The 22,450-nt window shown below is 35.6% G+C and overlaps 1 protein-coding gene across 1 annotated transcript; it reads left to right on the forward strand.

Moving 5' to 3' along the window:
- Positions 1–4,597: 4,597 nt before the first annotated feature.
- On the forward strand, positions 4,598–5,530 carry LOC143440644 (vomeronasal type-1 receptor 4-like). Its single transcript, XM_076927431.1, has one exon. It carries the CDS (start codon positions 4,598–4,600, stop codon positions 5,528–5,530), a length of 933 nt encoding a protein of 310 aa, XP_076783546.1.
- The last annotated feature ends 16,920 nt before the right edge of the window (positions 5,531–22,450 follow it).

Consider the following 22,450-nt stretch of genomic DNA (forward strand, 5'->3'; position numbering starts at 1 on the left):
CTAATATATTCTATGCAGATTTCCCATAGCTAGTGAGATCACTTCAAAAATAGCATTGAAGTGTTTTTTGTGGTCCTTGTAACTGGTAAAACAGGGTCAGCCAAAACTGTTCATGCTTCAGACATACTATCATTGACAACACAAAACAAGGCAAGCAATTTGAAATTTTTCAGAGAATGGTTATATATAGAATGCAAATAGATGAAGTCATAGGAGGTCAGAGACTAGAGAGTATTAACTTTACAGGATGCTATCCCTTAAGAGTTCCAAGGATCTGGTCAGGATTAATACCTGAGATTCTTAGGAGTATAACAGACAGCCTTCAGTGACTGCCTCCCATTATAATTAACTCTCTGAAGTTCCCATGATGATACTGACAGACATGGTTACTTGAGTAGTATGAGTATCATTTGGTCCAAAACATAGATAGTTAGAGACAACCAAGAAATGTTGATATGGGGAGAAGTATTCTTTTCAAGGGAAGAGCCTCTCAATTCATCTTCCATTATCACTGGTTATCTCTGAAATGTAATACATAAAAGGAACATATTATGGAGCAAGCATACAGACAGACAGACCCACACACAGAGACACACAGACACACAGACACACAGACACACACACACACACACAGGTTAGTTGGCTTCTGAGAGAGGAAGCATCAGACTTCTTTAAGATGTCTGTATTTTAGAGACTCCTCATAGTTTTATTAATGCTTCTGCCCTAGGCTCACACTAGCTTCTCTCAGTATATTTAATGATTGTTTTGTTATTTGTTTAAGGAACACATGATATTCACAGGAAACTGTGGAGGGTGGTTAAGAAAAGAAAGGAATTGGAAAGAAATAATCATTTTTTTTTTGTTTTGTTTTTTGAGACAGGGTTTCTCTGTGTAGCTCTGGCTCTCCTGGAACTCACTCTGTAGACCAGGCTGGCCCCGAACTCAGAAATCCGCCTGCCTCTGCCTCCCAAGTGCTGGGATTAAAGGCATGCACCGCCACCATCTGGCTAGAAATAATCATTTTAAAACATGTATAAAACACATATGCCTATATGAAGTACTCAAAGATTTCAAGCAATACATATTGTAAATCTAAAAGTTAAGTTGATTTGTGTTCACTTAGTAATTAAAGACTGGAATCCAAATCAATACAAAGACTTCTCCAACTTTCTCATTGTTCTCACCTCAAAGTTTTTAGCACATAATACACCTGATCAGCCTTCACAGGTCTTAAAAATACAATCACTCCTAAAAACACGTTATCCCTTTGGAAAAATTTACAATAAACTCTCTTCAATAATTTTTTGTCAATTAATTCTGAGAAACTTTGTATAGATAATCTTGTCTCTCCAAGCAAGTGCTGTCATTGCCAATGAAGTTGAAATGAAAATTGCAGTTCTGTAGGGAGGTGAGGTCACAGAATCACAGACTTCTACCTTGGGTTTAAGTTGGTTGTATAACAGAACTATTTATTAATGAGTCTGGATCTGCTCAGTGAATTCATCATCCTGCAGAGGCAAGAGGCCAGGTGAGTGCTTTGTATTTCAGTCTGAGTGTCAGTGCCAGAAAAGAAAAAAACCCTAGGTAAATGTTCACATCTGCTAACAGGGAACTAATATAGGAAGAGATGTAGGGGATGAACAGAAAGGACAAGAATAAATCTAAAACTAAGACATGGTTGAACAGGTAGAAGTGTTCCTGATCATGTACTATTCCCTGTTATTTCTTACTAAAATATAGTTCCCCTAGTAGGTGTAACTGTGGATAACACCAGAGTAATGCAGCCAATCTTTGAAGGTGCTGAAATATTGTGAAAATAAGTCAATGTGATACTGCATTACTTTATACAATGTGTAGACTAATCTTAAAGTATTATTATTATCCTTTAACTCATCTTGGTTTTATGCCATAGGAAACACTGGAATGGAAATATAAATAGTATGCAATCCTGGGAAGTACAGAATGTGAATGTGTTGGTAGATTAAAAAGTATTCATATGTGACACTAATCTTTGAGTTGGTTAGAGAGGCAGTCACTGTGTCTGTATTGAGGCCATTGATATAATGTCAAGCTTGAAGCCTGTCCCTCTTAAGTGTGGGAATGCAACATGAAAGTGAAGATACAGTTGAGTATTGAGCAATGGCAGCCAGGACCAAATGTATCCTGTTTTCCCCAGTTTAATCACACTCTAAGGCCAGCATGATGTCACATCTTCTCTCTATGTTTGTGGTTGTTCATAGAACACAGGGCCTTGTTGATGGCATGATCTCAGTGTTCTATACCTCAGGTAAATTTGTATTCACAACTAGTGATGTATCTCACTGAACAACGGATAATCTTTATGTTTCTTCAGATTGTACTTTTTTTGAATGCATCTCTTCTATTGAATGCATCATAAATTTCATTATAACAGCTTCATCAATATAGGAATTATCAAACAAGCCAGGTGGGTGTTGAAAACATTCAACCTCATCATTTCAGAGGCAGGGGCAGGCAGATCTCATTGATTTTGAAGACAACCTGGTCTGTGTAATAAGTTCCAGGGCAGCTAGAGCTACAAAGTAAGAGAGAGCCTATTGTAAGAAAAATACATTTTAAAAAGGAAATTTGTGTTGAATTATTAAGGAAATGTTTTAGTAAGTTAATTTTCATCTCATGCTATTGGTTGTTGAATATATGTTTGTATTTCATGTTACATTTTGTAGGGGTTAATATTATTAATTCATCTGCACTTTCTCCTATACCCTTTAGTTTTATAGTGACAATAATCTACATTTCTAGTAGGGTTTTAAGTATCAAGTCCACCTTTTGCTCCTGAAATCAAGTTGGGATGATATTGCTCTACATCTGGATCAGCTGCTGCCGAACTGTACTCACACTTGTGGGTTGGAAATGAGCTGGTGTGGAATCAATGGTCGATACTTCAGGAGAAGGTAAAAATGCAGAAGGAAGCCTGTTTATTAATCCTTGGAGAGCACCTTTTATACCCTCCACCTATGTCTCTTGGTGCCAATCAAGCCTGTCCTCCAAGTGGCAGCTCTAGATTAGATGTCATTGTCTACATTGCCAATCTCTAGACTCTCAGGCAGGCTTCAGTTTGGCCCTCATGCAGAAGTTGCCTCTACAGCTGGGCTTGCCACACTTGCTTTTTGCCACTGCTCATGAATAAGTGTCTACCACTTTATCAATGAGGTTTGATATTCCTCCTACAGCTCATGGGACAGCTTTCTGTCAGTTCAAACCACACTGAGAACACTGCAGTTTTTTAAGAGCTCAATAGCATTATCATTTGACATTAGCCTATGAAATTAATCTTCATGTTAGAAAGAAAAGTTATTTTTAAAATGGCATATGTGTGCAATATGTTTTTCCTGTATGTCAGAACCCATGGAATTGGGTGTTCTTCAATGCCAGCACAGGGTCAAGGGGAGACAGTAAGTATCTGGTAGTACCTAAGAGAACAGCTCATTTCATTTCTGTGTTTTATCTTCTTTAAGTTCCAAGCTTCAGTGCCAATTCTGTCTCTATTCTTGAGTGTCAAGCTCACTGTTCCTGCATAGCAGAGGAGAGTGTAAAGCAACATTTTCCCACTGGAGTTTTTGATTCAGATGTTACCATCAGATTCTGCAATGGATTATCTCCTAACTTAAAACAGAATTTTCTCACTACTGGACCCACAGGAACAAGGTGTGGCATCCTGAGGATTTCCTCCCAGATTACTGCACTGATGGGCCTTCTTTACCAGCATTTCCACTGTAGTCTCTTGAGTGGTGCATGATAATCCACATACAGTTCTAATAAAGACACACAGTGTTTCCTCAGAAGGTATCATCCAGCAGATTTTGTCCTTCTCCATCATATTTCATTTGACATTTTCTACTCTATTTTTGTTTAGTTGAGAATTCTGTGAGATTTCATCACACTGGATATCCTCATCTCTCTAATAACACAATCCTGAGTGTTGACACATGCTTGTGTGTCCATGTTTTATGACTGCTTAAGAACTATGTCTTAACTTAATTAGTTATTTGTTGTCACTCAAACCATCATTTGTGTATATTTTATGTGATTAATCAAATTTTCTTCTCTATGACCATAGAGTAGGTATAAATAATATTATTAATTTTATTTACATGCTGTTTAATATTTGGTGAGATGTCCCTTAAGAATTGATATTTTTGAGGTTTTTAGTTGTCATTAAAATTGGTTTCTTTTATATATTACTAGAAAATAAAAGTATGTTTTTGTATTCTTGGTTTATGCTTTTCAGTACTGGCATTCTATTTCATTGCTTTTTATAAACCTAGTAATCTTGCCAATGATGCTTCCTATTTTATGACCATGAAGTCATGTTTCCAATCAATATGTGTCCTCAAGTCTTCAGCAATCTTACGATAGGACACATTGTAAGTAATAATTGTTATTTTATGAAACTTTCAGAAGTTTTTATTAGACAACAGAGACTAGTCTATGCTGACATTTTATTCCTGAGCTCAAACAACCCTTCTGATTTAGTCTCTTAGTACTTCTTCAGATCATTAAAACTTTGCAATCATCTTGATCAGAAAATGGGTGTGGCCCAAAGCTAAAGAGAATCATGTCCAACCATAAAATAAACTTATGGAATCTGGCAATCAAAATCATTTTCTTATTACAAACTACAACTGGAATTCTGGGAAATTTCTCTCTTCTTGTACAATATCTAGTCTACTATACAAAATACAGGTTAAAACACACAGATTTGATGCTCATGCACCTCTGGGGAGCCAATGCCTTGATAGTTCTTTCTACAGGAGTGCCCCACACAATGGCAGCCTTTGGACTGAAGCAGTTTTTAAATGACTTTGGATGCAGATTTACTTTGTATATTCAAAGAGTAGGCCGGAGTGTGTCCATTGGCACCACCTGTTTCTTGAGTGTCTTCCAGGCCATCACCATCAGTCACAGAGAATCCTGCTGTAATGATCAAAAAGCCAAAGTTGCAAAGTACATTGGCTGCTCCATTTCCCTTCTCTGGATCTTGTCCATGTTTATACATTTCATTTTCTTTGGGGAAATATTTCTCAAAAGGAATAGCAAAAACATGACAAGAAAGCTAAATTTTGAATACTGCTCCATTGTCAACTGTGGTGAAATGAATGACACACTTTATGTAGCATTAGTGATGTGCCCTGAAATCTTTTCTTCTGTGCTCATGGCCTGGTCCAGTGGCTCCATGATTGTCATTCTGTACAGACACAAAAAGAGGGTTCAACATATCCACAGCTCTCAGGTTTCCAACAGAAATTCTCCAGAATCCAGAGCCACCCAGAACATCCTGTCCCTAGTGTCTTCCTTTCTGGCTTTTTACAGTATCTCCTCCATCTTACAAGGTTGCATTAGTCTTTCACATAATCACAGTTGGTGCCTGTTGATGGTCACTATCCTCATATCTCTCTGTTTTCCAACTTTTGCACCCTTTGTTCTCATCAACTACTACTCTGTTCTGCCCAGACTCAGTTTGGTCTGGATAAGAAATATCATTCCTTAATCTTTTTTTTTAAAGGATAGCACCTACACTGGGCAGCTCACAAGTGCTTGCAATTCCAGCTCCAGGGGATCTGACATTCTCTTTTGGCCTTCAGGAGCATCTACACACATCTACACACACACACACACACACACACACACACACACTTTATTTATTTATTTATTTATTTATTTATTTATTTATTCATTTATTGATTTATTGGTTTTTTGAGACAGGGTTTCTCTGTATAGCCTTGGCTGACCTGGAACTCACTCTGTAGACCAGGCTGCCCTCAAACTCAGAAATTCGCCTGCCTCTGCCTCCCAAGTGCTGCGATTAAAGGTGTGTGCCACCAGCGCCTGCACACCCATTCCTTAATCTTATTTTACATATTTAAATAATATATTTTGCTTGGTGTCTGGTTTTTACCACATTTTTTTCTCAAAAGTTCAATACAAAGAATCATATTAGTTGTTCCTTTTTCTTTTTAAGATTAACTAAAATGAGTATGGGAGTTTGTCAGTTGATTTATTCAGCAGTCTACATGAGCTGATAATATTGTACAAGACCTATAGTACTCTTAAGGGTCTTCCCTTTGGCCACTAGATGTGCAAAGGAGCCTGAAAGAAGGAGAAGAAAGAGAAAGAGTAGGAGGAAGAGGAGAAGAAGACAGAGGAGGAGAATGAAGAAGATGAGGAAGATGATGGGGAGGAGGTAAAGGAGTAGGAGTTGCAGGAAAAGGATTAGGATAATGAAAAGTAGGGGGAAAAATAGAAGGAGGAGGACAAGGATGAGAATGAGGGGAAAGATTTGGAGGAATATGAGGAGAAGCACAGGGAGGAGGAGGAGGACATGTAGGAGGAGGAGAAAAGAAGAAGAAGAGGAAGAAGAGGAAGAAGAAGAAGAAGAAGAAGAAGAAGAAGAAGAAGAAGAAGAAGAAGAAGAAGAAGAAGAAGAAGAAAAAGGAGAAAAAGGAGAAGTAGAAGAAGAAATTGCTGTCAATAAAAGCTAAACTTCCTTTCTTTGGCTTTCATCATGTCAGGGCAGATCACTACTTGGGAATTTCACAAAGACCTTGTGGGCCCTACATTCTAAAGGCTAGAAAAATTTTAATCATTATTGGCAGTAAAAATTTTTTGTAGGACCTGGTCCCATCACAATTGCTGTACTAGGCCTATAAAAAATAGGTTTAATATCTTTCATGTCATACAGAAATCAACTCAAAATGAATGATGGTTTTGTCATGATAGTGAGTTTTGTTTCTTAATATTATATTGAGATTTTTTTTCATCATCAGGGATATTTCATTGCAAATTTACTTTGTTATTATTCTGTTTTTATCTTGTTTGATGTCATGGTCATGCTAAGTTCATCAAAAGACTTTTAATGAAATTAATACAGACATTATGAAAATCAGTGTTGTGATCTCTAAAAAGTTAAAAATTGAACTATTATTTGACTCAACTGTTCAACTCCTGGGCATATACCCAGATATCTTCATATTATCCAAAAGAAATATTTGTACATCAATGATCATTGGTGATCTGTTTGTTATAATCATGATACATATTCGTAATCAAATAAATCAAACAATAAATTTCTCATATATAAAATGAACTATAATCCTACTGTAGTGAAAGATAAAATCACAGAAGCTATAGGAAAATTGATTGATAATGAATAACATTAATCTGGATTAATCAAAATCAGAAAAATTACATGTTCTCCTTCATATGTAGATCTTATCCTATAATGTCCACATGTATGTGCAAATGGTTGTAAGTGTAACTTTATATTCAAATATCAAAAGCAGGTAATATTAGGTAGATAAGAAAGAATTAAAAAGAAAGGTACTATTAGGTGATAGGCAGGCAAAAATATCCAGAATTTATAAAAGATGACATAAAATAATTATATTTCTATTTTCAATGTTGTCAATTTAATTTTGTTTCTGGTGTATAGAAGTATCGAAATATAATTGCTACAGAAAATGGAAAACTATAATCAAAGCTCTACGACTTCAACATGGTTATTTTAACTATTGTAGTCCATTGAAATATAAAGAAGTTTAGCCTGAGCAAGCATTCATTTGACATTTGACTGGCTATGTTATTATAGGTTTTTATTGCATTTATTTGTGAGTTCCTTAAAATGAAGTGATTTCATTTAAAATGAAATGCCATACCATCACAAGTTTTCCAAGGATGCAGAAATTATTTCACATATAGCCATTATAAATGTAACTATCATACAAATGGACTCAATGACAGAAATCACTTGATTATCATGGATAAGCTGGACAACCTTTATTCTTTTCTCATTATTTTATTGAAAATATTCTGTTTTCATAAATATATCCAGATTACAGCTTTGCCTTACTTTACTGCTCCCAGTTTCTCTCCTCCTGTAAACATCCACTCTATTTCTGTCATTGGAAAAGTGTATAACAACAAAACCCAGTATCATAAGATAAAATGAAACACTAACGTTTCAAGAATGAGACCATTACTGACCACCTTCAGTTATAGTTAACTTTCAAAAGTCCCCACAATGTTTTAAAAACAGTACCATAATTGAGGTATAGAAAGTAAAACACAGCTTTGAGAAGACATTTTCTACTAGAGTCCTATTGAAAAAGGAAACAGTTTGAGGAATGGATATAGAAAATGAAGAGTAAAAAAGAAACACAATATAATGAAGGTAAGGAGGGTCATCACTACAGTGGACATGAGTTGATGGAAAGTGACACAAAGGAAATGACAAAGACTCTAGGGGCTAGGAGTATGTATTGAGTTCATCGGGGAGTGAAAGGCCTAAAACTTGAGCAGGAAAGTCTTTGAAGTAGAATACAGAGGAAATAGGGCTTATGCTAAGATATATCAGTTGGGACAGACATAGTACATGAAGATGGAAGTTATAGATGCTGGACAGTGGACTGAAAGATATGAAGGTAACTGCTAAGGGGGTTGTATTGAAGTAAATATAGACTCCCTCAAAGAGTTTACAACATATAAAAGGGGTACAATACAGTCTAGGGAGGAATCCATGAGGATTATGGGATTTTTGAATGTCATAGTGACAGAAAGATGGAAGATGTAGACAATGACTTCACAGTGACCAGTAAAGGCTCTGAGTCATTTTCTGACACTAGTATTTGTCTATAGTGCAAAGCCCTGACCTGTCTTCAGAGATACTTTAAAAACTCTTTTCTCTGAATCTGGGATCCACCCATACACAGTTCTAGATACAATAGTAACTTTCAACATACGAGGGATCTTCTGGATATTTAGATGTTGAGTTTAAAAATTTGTGAAGTAAAGTCTGATTCTGTTCTTGGAAGTGGACATACACGGTGAGATGCATTATTGTGTATATTTATTATGTTATAAGAAATATCTAACATCAGAAAGGCTCCATGCTATGCTAAAATTTCTCCTTGGCAACAGTGGTTGATTGTCCACAAGGTCTGAAGCTGTGGACATTTCACTGTGATCCATCGATTTTAAGATTTGTACATCTAATATAATTCTAATGAAAACCTCCATGTCATTCTTCTCAGAAATAACAGATAATAATCCTAAAATTCATATCGTCCCACAAAACACCCCGACACCTGAAAAGGATAGTGAGCAAAATGAATGATAGAAGAATGACGACTTCAAAGCTTTTTTGCTTTGCTTTCTTTTCTTTTTTTGTTGCTGCTCTTTTTAAAGTATGTATCTGTTCATTTTACAGTGCAATATCAGCCTCCCCTTTCTTCCCAGTGTGAGTTCACACAGATCCCCCTCCATTCCACCCTGATCTTCTCCTTTGTGAACAGGAAGTTTCCCTCTGGGTGTTAGGCCCTCACAATACCACACCCCCCATGCCTATCCTGCACATCAAGTCATTTCAAGACCAGTCACATTCTCTTCCACTGAGGCCAGACAAGGAAGACTATTTCTTTGTATATGAGAACAAGCTCTCATATACTACATATGTGCAAGGGGCTTAGGTCCAGTCCATGCTAGCTCTTTAGCTGGTGATTCTGGTTCTGGGAATCTACAAGGGTCCAGGTTAGTTAACTCTGTTGGTCTTCTTCTGCAATCCCTGTTCTCCCAACTCTTCCATAAGACTCCAGTGCTCCATCAAAGGTTCAGCTTTGGGTCTCTGCATCTATTTCATGGGCTTCCAGATGGAGCCTCTTGAAAGACAGTTATGTGAGGCTCCTGACTGCAAGAATAATGGAGTATAATTGCTATTGTCAGGGACTGCTTTTTACCCATGAAATGTGTCTTAATTTGGGGCATTTCTTGTCATACCCTTTGCTCCTCTGTCTTTGCATTTCTTGTAGGCAAAATGCATTTTGAGTCAAAAGTTTTGTGGGTGATTTATCGTACTTATCTATCAGTTGGGAGTCCTTCCTGGCTAGAAGAAGTGACCAGTTTTGGATTCATATCCACCACTGCTAGAAGACTCAGCTAGAATTGTGATTCCCCCTAATATTCCCCTGGGGCTTCCAGCAATCCAGGACTCTGGCAGGTTCTAGAGTTTGCTCTCCCCCACAGCCTCTTTCCCTCTTCTCTTCCCTGCTTGACATACATTTGATGCTCCTCATCTGGCACCCTTCGCAGTCCCCTCTCTTACCTACTGCCCTCCTTTCATCATCATATCTATTTTGTTTCTCTTCTGAGAAAGATTCATCCAGTAATTTTTGTTCCCTTCTTGTAATTTGGCTTCTTTAGATCTGTGGATTATAGTAATGGTTATCCTGCTAATATCCACTTACTATGCATGTATTTTTGGTTCTGTGTTACCTCACTCAGGATGATATTTTCTAGTTTGCTTGCAAATTCATGATGTCCCTGTTTTTAATTGCTGAGTAGCATTCCACTGTAAAAATGAACTACATTTTATTTATCCATCCATTTGTTTCCAGTTTCTGGCTGTTACAAAGAAGGCTGCTATGACCATAGCTGAACAAGTATCCTTGTGGCATGGTGGAGCATCTTTTGGGTATATGTCCAGGATTTGTATAGATGGGTCTTGAGATACAACTATTCAAAATTATCTTAGAAATTGCCAGATTGATTTCCAGATTGGTTGTAGCAGTTTGCACTCTTACCAGCAGTGTAGGAGGTCCCTTGCTCCACAACTCATCAATATTTGTTATCACTTGAGATTTTGATCTTATCCATTCTAATTTCTCCCTGTGTGTAGTATAGCCAAGAGGTCATCTTCCTACTTTTAGAACAGATTATGTTTGTGTTCACTCTTTCTCTTGTATACTAGAAGTCATAAATAATAATAATAATAATATATAAATTATTATTATTATTATTACAAATGTCAAGCCATAAAATCTTCATGTCTTTTTCATATTGTCTTTTCCTACTTACATGGCTAAGCTTTTTAAAGAGAGATAGCTGATCCTGTTACTTGCCTTATTGTCTACAGGACAGTCATCAGAACCATTGCCACACCATGTTTGCCATCTTCTCTCATAAATACCATTTTAATGATTAAAATATACTCTTTATCAACCACCCAATAAAGGCTAATTCATTAAGAAGTCATGAAATCACATACCATGATGTTCCCGGGTTTCCCTTTAAGGATACTTCATTCACATATGGTCCAGCATTGTTTGTAATGTGTTAACCATTAAAGGACACTTGTGATTGCTGTGTAGGAAAAAAATTAATATCCAAAACCTAAGTGGGACATGTAGACATATAAGGACTGCTATCTAGGCTGCTCTACTTCAGTTTCCCCTGCCTAGTTTTATGTGTTATTATATATTCATGGATCTTTTACCTTCCCAGCTTATCTTTTATTCTGTCAACAGGCATGTTAGTAACATTCCTAGACTGACCAAAAAATGAAATCTTTTTGCGACATAATAATCAAAACACTAAGTATACAGAACAAATAATGCATTTTAAAAGGTGCAAGGGGAAAAGGCCAAGTAACATACCTATCATAATTGCACCCAGTTTCTCAACTGAGACTCGAAAACCTAGAAAGGCCTGAGCAGACATCATCCTGCAGTCCCTAAGAGACCACAGAGTTAAGTCCAGTCTACTATACCAAGCAAAATATCCAAACACAGTAAATGAAGAAACCAAGATATTCCATGACAAAAATCAAATTTGAACAATATCTTTTCACTAACACAGTCCTACAGAGAATACTAAAAGGAAAACTCCAACCCAGTAAGGCTACTAACTACACTCAAGAGAATACAAGATAATAAATAATTTCACATGATTAAAATTAATAGGAGAGAAACACACACACACACACACACAATCAGTAACAATATCAAAATAACAGGAAGTAACAATCATTGGTTGTTAATAGATACCAAGTTCAGTGGATTCACTTACCCAATAATAGACACAAGCTAACAGAATAAATGGTAAAACCAAATCCAACATTTTGTTGTATACAAGAAAAACATCTTAGCAACAATGACATAAATTATCTCAGAATAAATGGCTAGAAAAAATTTTCTCAACAAAGAAACCTAAGAAACAAGCTGGAGTATCCATTCTAATAGCTAACGAAATAGACTTTCAATTGAAGGTAATTAAGAGAGTCAGAGAGGACACTTCATACTCGTCAAAGGAAAAGCCTACCAAGATGACATCTCAATTCTGAACATCTATACTCACAAAGCAAAGGTACCCACATTCATAAAAGAAACATTACTGAAGTTTAAACCACCCATTGAACCACACACATTAATACTTCAACACGCCACTCTCACCATGAAACATATCATCAAGTCAAAACGTAAACAGAAAAATAACAAAACGCATAGAGGTTATGATTCAAATAGACTGAACAGATAGCTATAGAATATTGTATCCAAATACAGAATAGCATAATTTATTCTTAGCACCTCAAAGAAGTTCACCCAAAGTGACCATTAAATTGGTTACAAAGCAAGCCTCAACTAATACAAGAAGATTAATATAACACCATGCGTCTAATCAGATCACCACAGATTAGGGCTGGACTTACAACAACAGAAACAACAGGAAGCCTACATTTCATGGAAACTGAACAACTCTCTAATCAGTGATCACTGCACCAGGGAAGGAACAAGCTAGAATTCAATGAAAATTAGGGTAGAACATACCCAAACTTATGAGACATGATGAAAGCGATGCTAAGAGAAATTTTCATAGCACTAAGTGCCATTGGAAAGAAATTGGGCAATTTCTCACACTAAGAATTAAATGCATAGCTGAAGACCTTAGAATAAAAGAAGTAGCAAACAGCCCAGGAGGAGTTGACTTCAAGAAATAATCAAACTCAGGGCTGAAATCAATCAATTAGAAACAAAGACAGTAATGTAAAGAATAAACAGAATCATGAGCAGGTTTTTTGAGATAGTAAACAAGATAGGCAAACCCTTATTGAAACAATAAACGGTAGAGAAACAGTACCCAAATTAACAAAGTCAGAAATGGAAAGGGAAACAAAACAATGGACACTGAGGCAACGCAAGTAATCATTTGATCTTCAAAAGTACTCTGCAAAATTGGAAAATCTTTAGAAATGCATGGTTTTCCATACAGATACCAATTACTAAAGCTAAGTCAGGATCAGGTAAATCATCAAAATAATCCTATAAATCCTAAGGATATAAACACAGTAAATGTCACCCACCTCCCCCCAAGAAGAAAACATCCACAAAGCCTAGCCTAAATGGATTTATCACAGAAGTATACCAGGCATTCAAAGAAAAAAGGTAATGCCAATACTCCTTAAAGTTTTCCAGAAATTAGAAACAGAACATTGCCATACTCATTCTATGAGACCACAGTAAGCATGATACCTAAACCACACAAGGGTTTGACTAATAAAGATAATTTCACCCTAATTTCCCTCACAAACATTGATAACAAAACACTCAATAAAATACGAGCAAAATGAATTCAGGAATATATCAAAAGCATCGTCCACCATGATAAGTACTCTTCATCCTAGAGATGCAGAATTTGTTGAATATATGAAAATCCATCAATGTAATCCAGCATATAAATAAACTGAAAGAAAAAAATGACCATATGACTAGATGCTAAAAAAGCCATGGAAGTAAATCTACCTCATTTATGAAGATAACACAGGGAATTGCAGGAGCATTCAATGATTTTATACTGAGATTTAGTTCAGCTGCAATTAGAGCCATATCAGACCCTGAAACCAAACAGATATTGATAGAAATACTGGCCTTTGAAAACATGAATACTGAGTGTAAGAAAGAAATTACATCACTGAAAGCCTGAAAAGCCCAAACAGACAAAAGAATGAGAAACAACTGGCATTGGTTTTCAGGAGCATCATGCTACTATCATAGGGCAAGCCATAGCTAGAAGTCTTAGAAATCAAAATATCCAATGCCTTTATCATGGGGAATTTGGCCATCCACAAAGGAATTGTAGGGCAAGAATAAGAGCTCAAAATAGCAGGTACATTGACTGTACAGAATCAGATGTTCTTACAAGAGAACAAGCAGATTCTGGCTATTATAAACCTCAGAGGTTTCCCATGTAATGTAGTCACTGTGGAAAGGGCAAGCATTGTTCAATGAATTCCTAGTCCAAGAGATACATAACAGATAATCTCTTACCTTTGGCAAATGGACATAAGGGCTTGTCAGCTTGAGGACCCATAAGAAAAAAATATGAACCATCTTCTTTTTGTCAGCTAGAAAGTACCAAGCAGGCAAGAAAATAAAAATTACGTATTTCTGATTTTAAACATGCCACAGAAGGTAACGAAGCACTGGATCTCTCCACAGAAATGCCTTTTACATTATCCTCATATGTTGAATGTTTTAGGTTAACCTCTGATGTTTGTGATCCTTTAGTCTTAAAAACAATGGTTATAATCTTGGGAAGAAGTGGATTAACTTCTCAAGGATTTATTTTGCATCCCAGTATAGTAGATGGGGATAACAACGAAGAAATAAAAATCATGACATATGTGAGAAAGGAGATGCAAATTGATGCAGGTGATAGAATTGTTTAACTATTGCTGTTTTCTTATATTAAGAGCAAGGCCGCTCAAATAGAAAGAATAAAAGCTGTTGGAACTACTAGAAAATGTGTGTTCTGTCAAAAATTGATTAATGAACAGAGATTCAAATGAACAGTGTAAACAAATGATATTGACATAGAAGGACTGGTAAATACAAGCACTGATATTAGTATATTTTTCCAAAAATCTTGGAATCCAGATTAGCCACTTCAAAAGGACTACACATAATTTATAAGAATTGGTAAATTATCAGGAGTAAGACAAAGTGTATCTGATGGATTAAATGTGAAGGGCCAGAACAGCAAACGGAAGTTGAAACTTTATTTGGCTGGTACAGCCATAAATTCATGAGGGATAGATCTTTTATACAATGGGGTAAGCAAATTAATATTTCTGGAATTCCAGGGACAGAATGAGGAAATTAAGTGTGTTATAGTAGATGCTCCTGAGAAGTTATTGATTTGGGTAATCTAGAAAGATCACAAGCTGTGCCCAATATCCCAAAACAGGACATCCCAGGGATTGAATTTTCCAATTTACAAATGTGGACACTGCTGACATACCAATAGCTTTGGCCCTAAAATGGTTATCAAAGAGAATTTTTGGCAAAACCAAGGGCCCATAACAAAAGAAAACTTGCAGATTCTTGAACAACTGGTAATAGAAACCTGGAGGTTCAACATATAGAATAGTCTACCAGCTTCTGGATTTCCCCTGTGTTTGTTTTCAAAAAAGAAATTAGGAAAATAGAAGATGATAATAGATTTAAGAACATTTATTAACGTAACTCAGATAATGGTTCCTTTAAAAAAAGCCTGGACTTCCCTTACCATCTTTGCTACTGAGAACCTGGCCTGTAATTATAATTGACTTGAAAAATTGCTTTTTACAATACCTTTGAATGGGTAGGATAAAGAAAGGTTTGCTTTCTCAGTATCTATTATCTACTAAAGAGATATCATTGGAAGATACTTCCACAGAGAAGGTTAAATAGTTCAACCTTATATCAGTATTCTGTGCAACAACCATTAGAAATAATTCATAAGCATTTCTCTTAATCTATCATTTATCATTATATGCATGACATTCTATTGGTTATTATGTCAAAGATGTTTTAGAGAATATATTTAATGTACCAAACAGTATTCTACCATGCTGGGTATTACAGACTTCTCCAGAAAATATGAAGAGAAAATTCATTTAGTTATTTGGGTTATAAAATAAATCAATAAAAACTTTGACTATGAAATTTAGAGATCAGTAGGGAACAATTGGAAACACTTAACAATTTTAGTAAATTAATGGGCAATATTTGCTGCCTGAGGCCTACAATTGAATTAATACATATGAGTTAAGTAATTTATTTTAAACTTACAAGAAGATTCAAATTTAAACTGTCTATGGTGTCTAACAGATGAAATAGAAAAAGAGTCCTTGTAGAATAAAAACTGCATGATGCATATTTGCATTAAATCAATCTTAAATTTGCTTGTATTTTTGTCATTTTGCCTTCAACCCATTCTCCTACTAGGCTAATTATACAAAAAGAAGATAGTATTATGGGATGGATCTTAGCTCATAAACAAAGTACAACATATGAAAAGATTTCTGAGTTAATTATAAGAGGTTGGATAAGATTATATTAATTGTCAGGAACAGATCTGGCCATAATTGTAATACCTCTTACAAATTCTGAGATTGTGTCATTACAAGTGATCAATAAAGATTGGCAAAGAGCTCAAAGTAACTACTTGGGAGAAATTAATGGCAAATATCTGCAAAGCAACTTATACAGCTTGTAAAATTAACAAATTGGGTTCTTACCCTTCTAGTAAAGGCAACACCAATTTCAGAGGCGCAAACAATCTATACAGATGCAAACAAGATGGAGATGGCAGGTTCTCAATCAGTCAAAAGAAGCAAGGTCCACAAAAGTCCATTTGTATCAGTTCAAATGTCAGAATTATATGCAATCCTAATGATATTATTATATTATCCTGAATCTCTTATCATAATCACAGATTCTTTATATGCAGAAAGAGTTGTTTTGTGTATAGACTGCTGAAGTTGTACCTGATAACTTAGAATTAACTTTATTATTTGTACAATTGTAAGAGGCCATCAGAAGTACAACAATCAATTATGTAGTACATATATTCAGTCTCATGTAGGTATGCCGGATCCATTAGCTGAAAAAAAAAAAAAAAAAAATTTACCTCAAAAGTATTAGAATCCTGAAAAATTTATAAAAAAATTCTTATTAATGGGAGAAGTTTCAAGAAAAAATTCCATTACTTGGCAACATCCAAAGCAATATTTTTTAAAAATATCTTCTACTTGTTCTCCATAAAACCAAATTCTGTTACCTCCTGGTAGCAACCCTAGGGGTACCAAAAGAAATAGTATCTGGCAGATGGGTGCTTTTTATTTTCCATAACGTGGAAAACAAAGGTATATACCATACCTTTGACTCATACTTGGGATATCAGGGAGCAAATGCTTTAAGTTCTGAAAATGCTGACTTTGTTATTACATACTTATTGAAAATAATGGCAATTACGGTGATATCTGTGCAAATTAAAATCGATAATGCTCCCACACACATACTATTCTTTACATATTACTATATAAAGTATGTTATTGGTTTTCCACACAATCCCACAGGACAACAGTTATAGAAAGTGACAATCATACATTAAAAAGATGCTTATTAAACAAAATGGAAGAAAAAAACTCTCAGGAACAGACTAAATAATATGTTGCTAACTCCAAATTTTTTTAATGTTGTTTAAAAAAGATGAACAACAGCTGAGAGAAACTGGGTTATTGAAAAACTAAGGAACTAGGCCAACCAGTCTACTATAAGGAGATGGTGACATTAGAATGGAAACCTGCAATAGTTTTCAGTGGGGATGTGGTTACCAACAAAACTTATCTGCCTAGGGAAAACCTATTATCAGCTGAGATATGAAAGTCTTATCAGCTGAGATATAAATGTCTTCACAAAATCAATAAGCCTGGGTGATTCTCTCACACAGACTGTCTCAGTTACTGATTTCTCCAAAATATGCATGCACATCAACTTCAAAGGGGCTGTCGAAATGGTCAATCACACACAGACTGAACCACATATAGACTTGACAGACAACACAAAGACTGGACCAATAACACATAGACTGAACTGGCAATACATAGACTAGAAGGACAACACATAGACTGAATAAAATCAGAGAACAGGCAACAAATGCTACAGGTAGTAGCAGTAGTAGGGCCCCAAACAGGAATTCTTTGCCCCAATTCAGCAAGAAGCAATTATAAGAAGACCTACAATTGGGGGTGAATGGTTTTTGTGTCCTGATGTATTATGGTTGTTATCATCTAGTATGGTAGGTTTCAATAATTGTATATTGATAAAACTATTAGGCTGTTTTACTTGTATTGTTGCATATTAATAGAAATTTAAGGTTTTGCTTATATTGTATGTTAACTGAAATTTAAAGTCGACTTCAGGCATTATTGTATATAAGCTGTTTATTTAAATATGATATAAAGTCATAATTTTATAGTTCTTATAATAACTTTTATTGTATATAGATTTTAAGGTTAGAGAAAAAGACAATTAAAAAAATGGGAACATGAAGTGGTAGTTTCTGGTTCTGTCATGTGATGCAGACTTATGTGGTATTTTGCTGAGGCAAGACCTGTGGGAGGACCTGCTGTAGTGATGGGTTATTGAAAAGATATTGTTTGAATTTGCTTTTTGCCTGGAATATTTTGGTTTTTCCATCTATGGTGACTGAAAGTTTTACTGGGCTGAGAGCTGTGCTTGCTTAGGAACTGCAAGACCTCTGCCCAGCCCCTTCTAGCTTAGAGTTGCAGATGAGAAATGGGGTGTAATTCTGATAGGTTTGACTTTACGTATTATTTGTGCTTTTACCTGTGTTATATTTAAAATTCTTTTGCTCTTCTGTATTTAGTGTTTTGATTATTATGTGGTGGGAGAATTTTATTTTTGAATAAATCTGTTTGGTGTTATATAACCTTTTTGCACCTTTATAGACATCTATTTCTTTATGTTAGGGAATTTTTCTTCTGTGATTTTGTTAAAGATGTTTCTGAGCCTTTGAGCTTGGAATCTTTTTCTTCTAAAATTCCTATTTTTCTTTTGGTTTGGTCTTTCATATTGTTCCAGATTTCCAGGACTCTTTGTGTAATGAACTATTTTGGCAGTGCATTTTTTACTGATATATTGATTTTTTTTCCTATTGTATCTTCTACAGCTGAGATTCTCTCTTCCATCTCTTATATTTGGCTGGTGATACTTACATTTATAGTTTCTGGTTTTTGTCCTGTTTTTTTTTTCATCTCCATAATTGCCTCAGTTTGTGATTTCTTTTTTAATTCCATACACTTTTTCAGGTCTTGGACAGTTTTATTTATATGATTAACCTCTTTGATAGTATTTTCCTGTATTTCCTTAAGGGATTTATTCATGTCCTCTTTAAAGGATTGTGTCATATTTATAAGATTGAATTTAATAATATTCTCTTATTGTGCTCCACTTTCATTAGGATATTCAGGGCTTGTTGTAAAATGATAGCTGGGCTCCTCTACCAATCAACCAGGGGCACATCCACTAGAGGTAAGTTGTCCTCTGCCCGCTGATCTTCATCATCTGGCCCATGGCTCACCCTGCCTTAACAAGTAGACTTTCATGGACATTAGGATCTAACAGCTTAAACTGCCCCTCAGCCAATCCCCTGCTTTCTTGGTCCACCTTGTGCACCATCAGCAGAAGCAAGCAGCATCTTATTCCCTGAGATCCATTGGCAGACTCTTCTTTTATCCCTGAGGAGGATAGCTGGCATGAGGAACATTCAGCCAACACCAGTGACAAACACACGCTTAAAGAACAGCATATGAACTAAATCAACAAGATACAGGGCAACATGGCACCACAAGAACACAGCTATCCTGCAACAGAAAGCCCTAGATATCTTAACATAGCCACAGCACAAGAAGGTGTCCTTAAGTACAATCTTGCAAAGATGGCAAAGTACTTTATAGAGGAAATGAATAAATCCTTTATGGACATATAGAAAAATACAATCAAACAGGTGAAGGAAATGAATGAAACTGTCCAAAAGCTGAGAATGGAAATAAAAGCAATATAGAAAACACAAAATGAGGGAATACTTGAGATGGCAACCCTAGGGAAGGGAATAGGAATTACAGATGTAAGCATTACCAACAGAATGCAAGAGATAGAAGAGAGATTCTTTGGCACTAAATAGAAGATTGAAGAAACCAATACAGTGGTGAAAGAAAATGTTAAATATAAAAGTTCATGATATAAAATTTCCAAGAAATCTGGCACATTATGAAAAAACTGAACCTAAGAATAATATTTTCAATAAAATAATAGAAGAAAATTTCACTAACCTAAGAAAGATATGCCTATATACATAAAAGAAGCATACAGAATATCAAACATATAGGACCAGAAAAGAAAATTCTCCTGCCACAAAATAGTCAAGACACTAAATGTTCAAAACAAAGAATATTAAGATCTATAAAGGAAAAAGGCCAAGTAACATATGAAAGCAAAACTTTCAGAATACATTTGGCTTCTCAATGAGGACTCTACAACTAGAAGCGTCTTGCAGACTCTATGATAGTACATATGTCAGCCCAGACTACTATGTCCAGTAAAAGTTTCAATTACTATAGATGGAAGAAAAAAGATAGACTAATCTATAGTCTATCTTATTATAGTCTTTATATTATTAAAGATAATTTAAACAATATCTTTACACTAACCCAGCCCTACAGTGGATACTAGAAGGAAAACTCCAACCCAATGAGGCAAATTATATACAAGAAGACACATGAAATAAATAATTTTATACCAGCAAACAAAAGGAGGGACACACATTCACACACACATACACACACACATACATACACACACACACACACACACACACACACACACACACATCTTCAACAACATCAAAATAACTGGAATTGAAAATTTTTTCATTAATATCTCTCAACATCACTCAAATTAATTCCTCAATAAAATTGCACATTCTAACAAAATGGCTAAAAAAACAGGATCACTCATTCTGTTACATACAGAAAACTCATGTTAGTAACAAACATAGACATACCTCCAATTAAAGACCTAGAATAATATTTTCTAAGCAAATGGAAGCAAAGAGCAAGATGAAGTAGCCATTCAAATATCTAGTAAAGTAGACTTTCAGCCAAATGTAATAAAAAAAAATGGATGTGGAAGACACTTCATACTCATCAAAGGAAAAATTCACTTTGATAATGTCTCAATTCTGAATATCTATGCTCCAAATACAAGGGCACTCACATTTGTTTAAAAAAAAAAAGAACATTAGTAAAGCTTAAATCACATGGAGAACCTCACCCATAAATAGTGGGAGACTTCAAAATCACACTCATAGTAATGGACAGATCATCGAAACAGAAACAAAAGAGAAAAAACAATGAAGCTAACAGTGGCTATGAATCAAATGGACATAACAGATAGCTACAGAATATTTCATTCAAACACAAAAGAATATACATTATTCTCAGCACATCACAGAATCTACTTCAAAATTGGCCATATAGTTGATCCTAAAGCCAGTCTTAACAGATACAAGAAAATTGACATAACTGCTCATATATCATATCATATCAGACCACCATGAATTTAAGATGGAATTCAAAAAACAGAAATTACAGAAAGCCTACAAACTCATGAAAACTGAAAAACTCTCTCCTGAATGATGACTGGGTCAGTAAATAGAAAGAAAAAAGGGAGAGGTAGAGAAAGAGAGAGAGAGGGAGAGGGAGAGGGAGAGAGAGAGAGAGAGAGAGAGAGAGAGAGAGAGAGAGAGAGAGAGAGAGAGATTTAAAACTTTGTAGAATTCAAGAAAAATGATGGTACTAAGATGTTGTGGAGTGGGTCTAATGCTGCACGGATTATGTTAATTTGGTCCCCCCAAATTGCCCTAGAATCCACACATCTGCACATGAGACACTGATGAACCCTGACCCCAGCTGGTTTTGATTGGTCAATGAAGTTTCCAAGGGCCAATGGCTAGTCAGAGAGACAGAGGCAAGCCTTTAGGATTTCCAGGGAAGGGACTGAGAAAGGAGCATGAAGAGATAGCCAGCATGCTGGGAAAGGAGTAGAATCCATGCCTGAGGTGTACCAGACAGAGAACTTAGCTGTCACACAGATCCTGGGGAACTCTGCCTGAGAGGGTTGCAGATCTGGGTCCAGGGCAGACAAGATGGAATATAGGTTTTAATAAATAATATCTCAGTAATATCAGTGGGAAATATATTAGTCACATGGAGTTTGGAAGTGTCCCAACCATTGAGCTGTTTAAGGTATATTAAATAAGGGCGTGAGTGCATGCTTGTCTTTCATTCAAGAACCCAGAACATTGGGGAGAGCAGTGAGAAGCACCACCACCATTCCCTGGATCAAACTGAGTAGCTATGTTTGAGTACAGCAACACTGAGATGGTAGTTCACAGCATTAAGTGCCTTCATAAAGAAGTTGAAGATGTCTCATACTAGGGACTTAAATGCATTCTTGAAATCACTAGAGAAAGAAGAAGCAAACACACTCAAAAGGATAAGATAGCAGGAAATAATAAAAATCAAGGACAGAATTAATTAATTAGAAATAAAGAGAATGATATAAAGAATCAGCAAATCCAAGAGCTGGTACTTTGAGAACATCAGCATGGTAGACAAACTTTTAGCCAAAGTAGCTAAAAGGCAGAGAGACAGTATCCAAATTAACAAAGTCAGAAGTGAAAAGGGTGACAAAACAATAGGCAATAAAGAAATTCAAAGAATCAGTAGATCTTACTT

Source organism: Arvicanthis niloticus, chromosome 30 (assembly GCF_011762505.2).
Source record: "Arvicanthis niloticus isolate mArvNil1 chromosome 30, mArvNil1.pat.X, whole genome shotgun sequence".
Lineage (NCBI taxonomy): Eukaryota > Metazoa > Chordata > Mammalia > Rodentia > Muridae > Arvicanthis > Arvicanthis niloticus.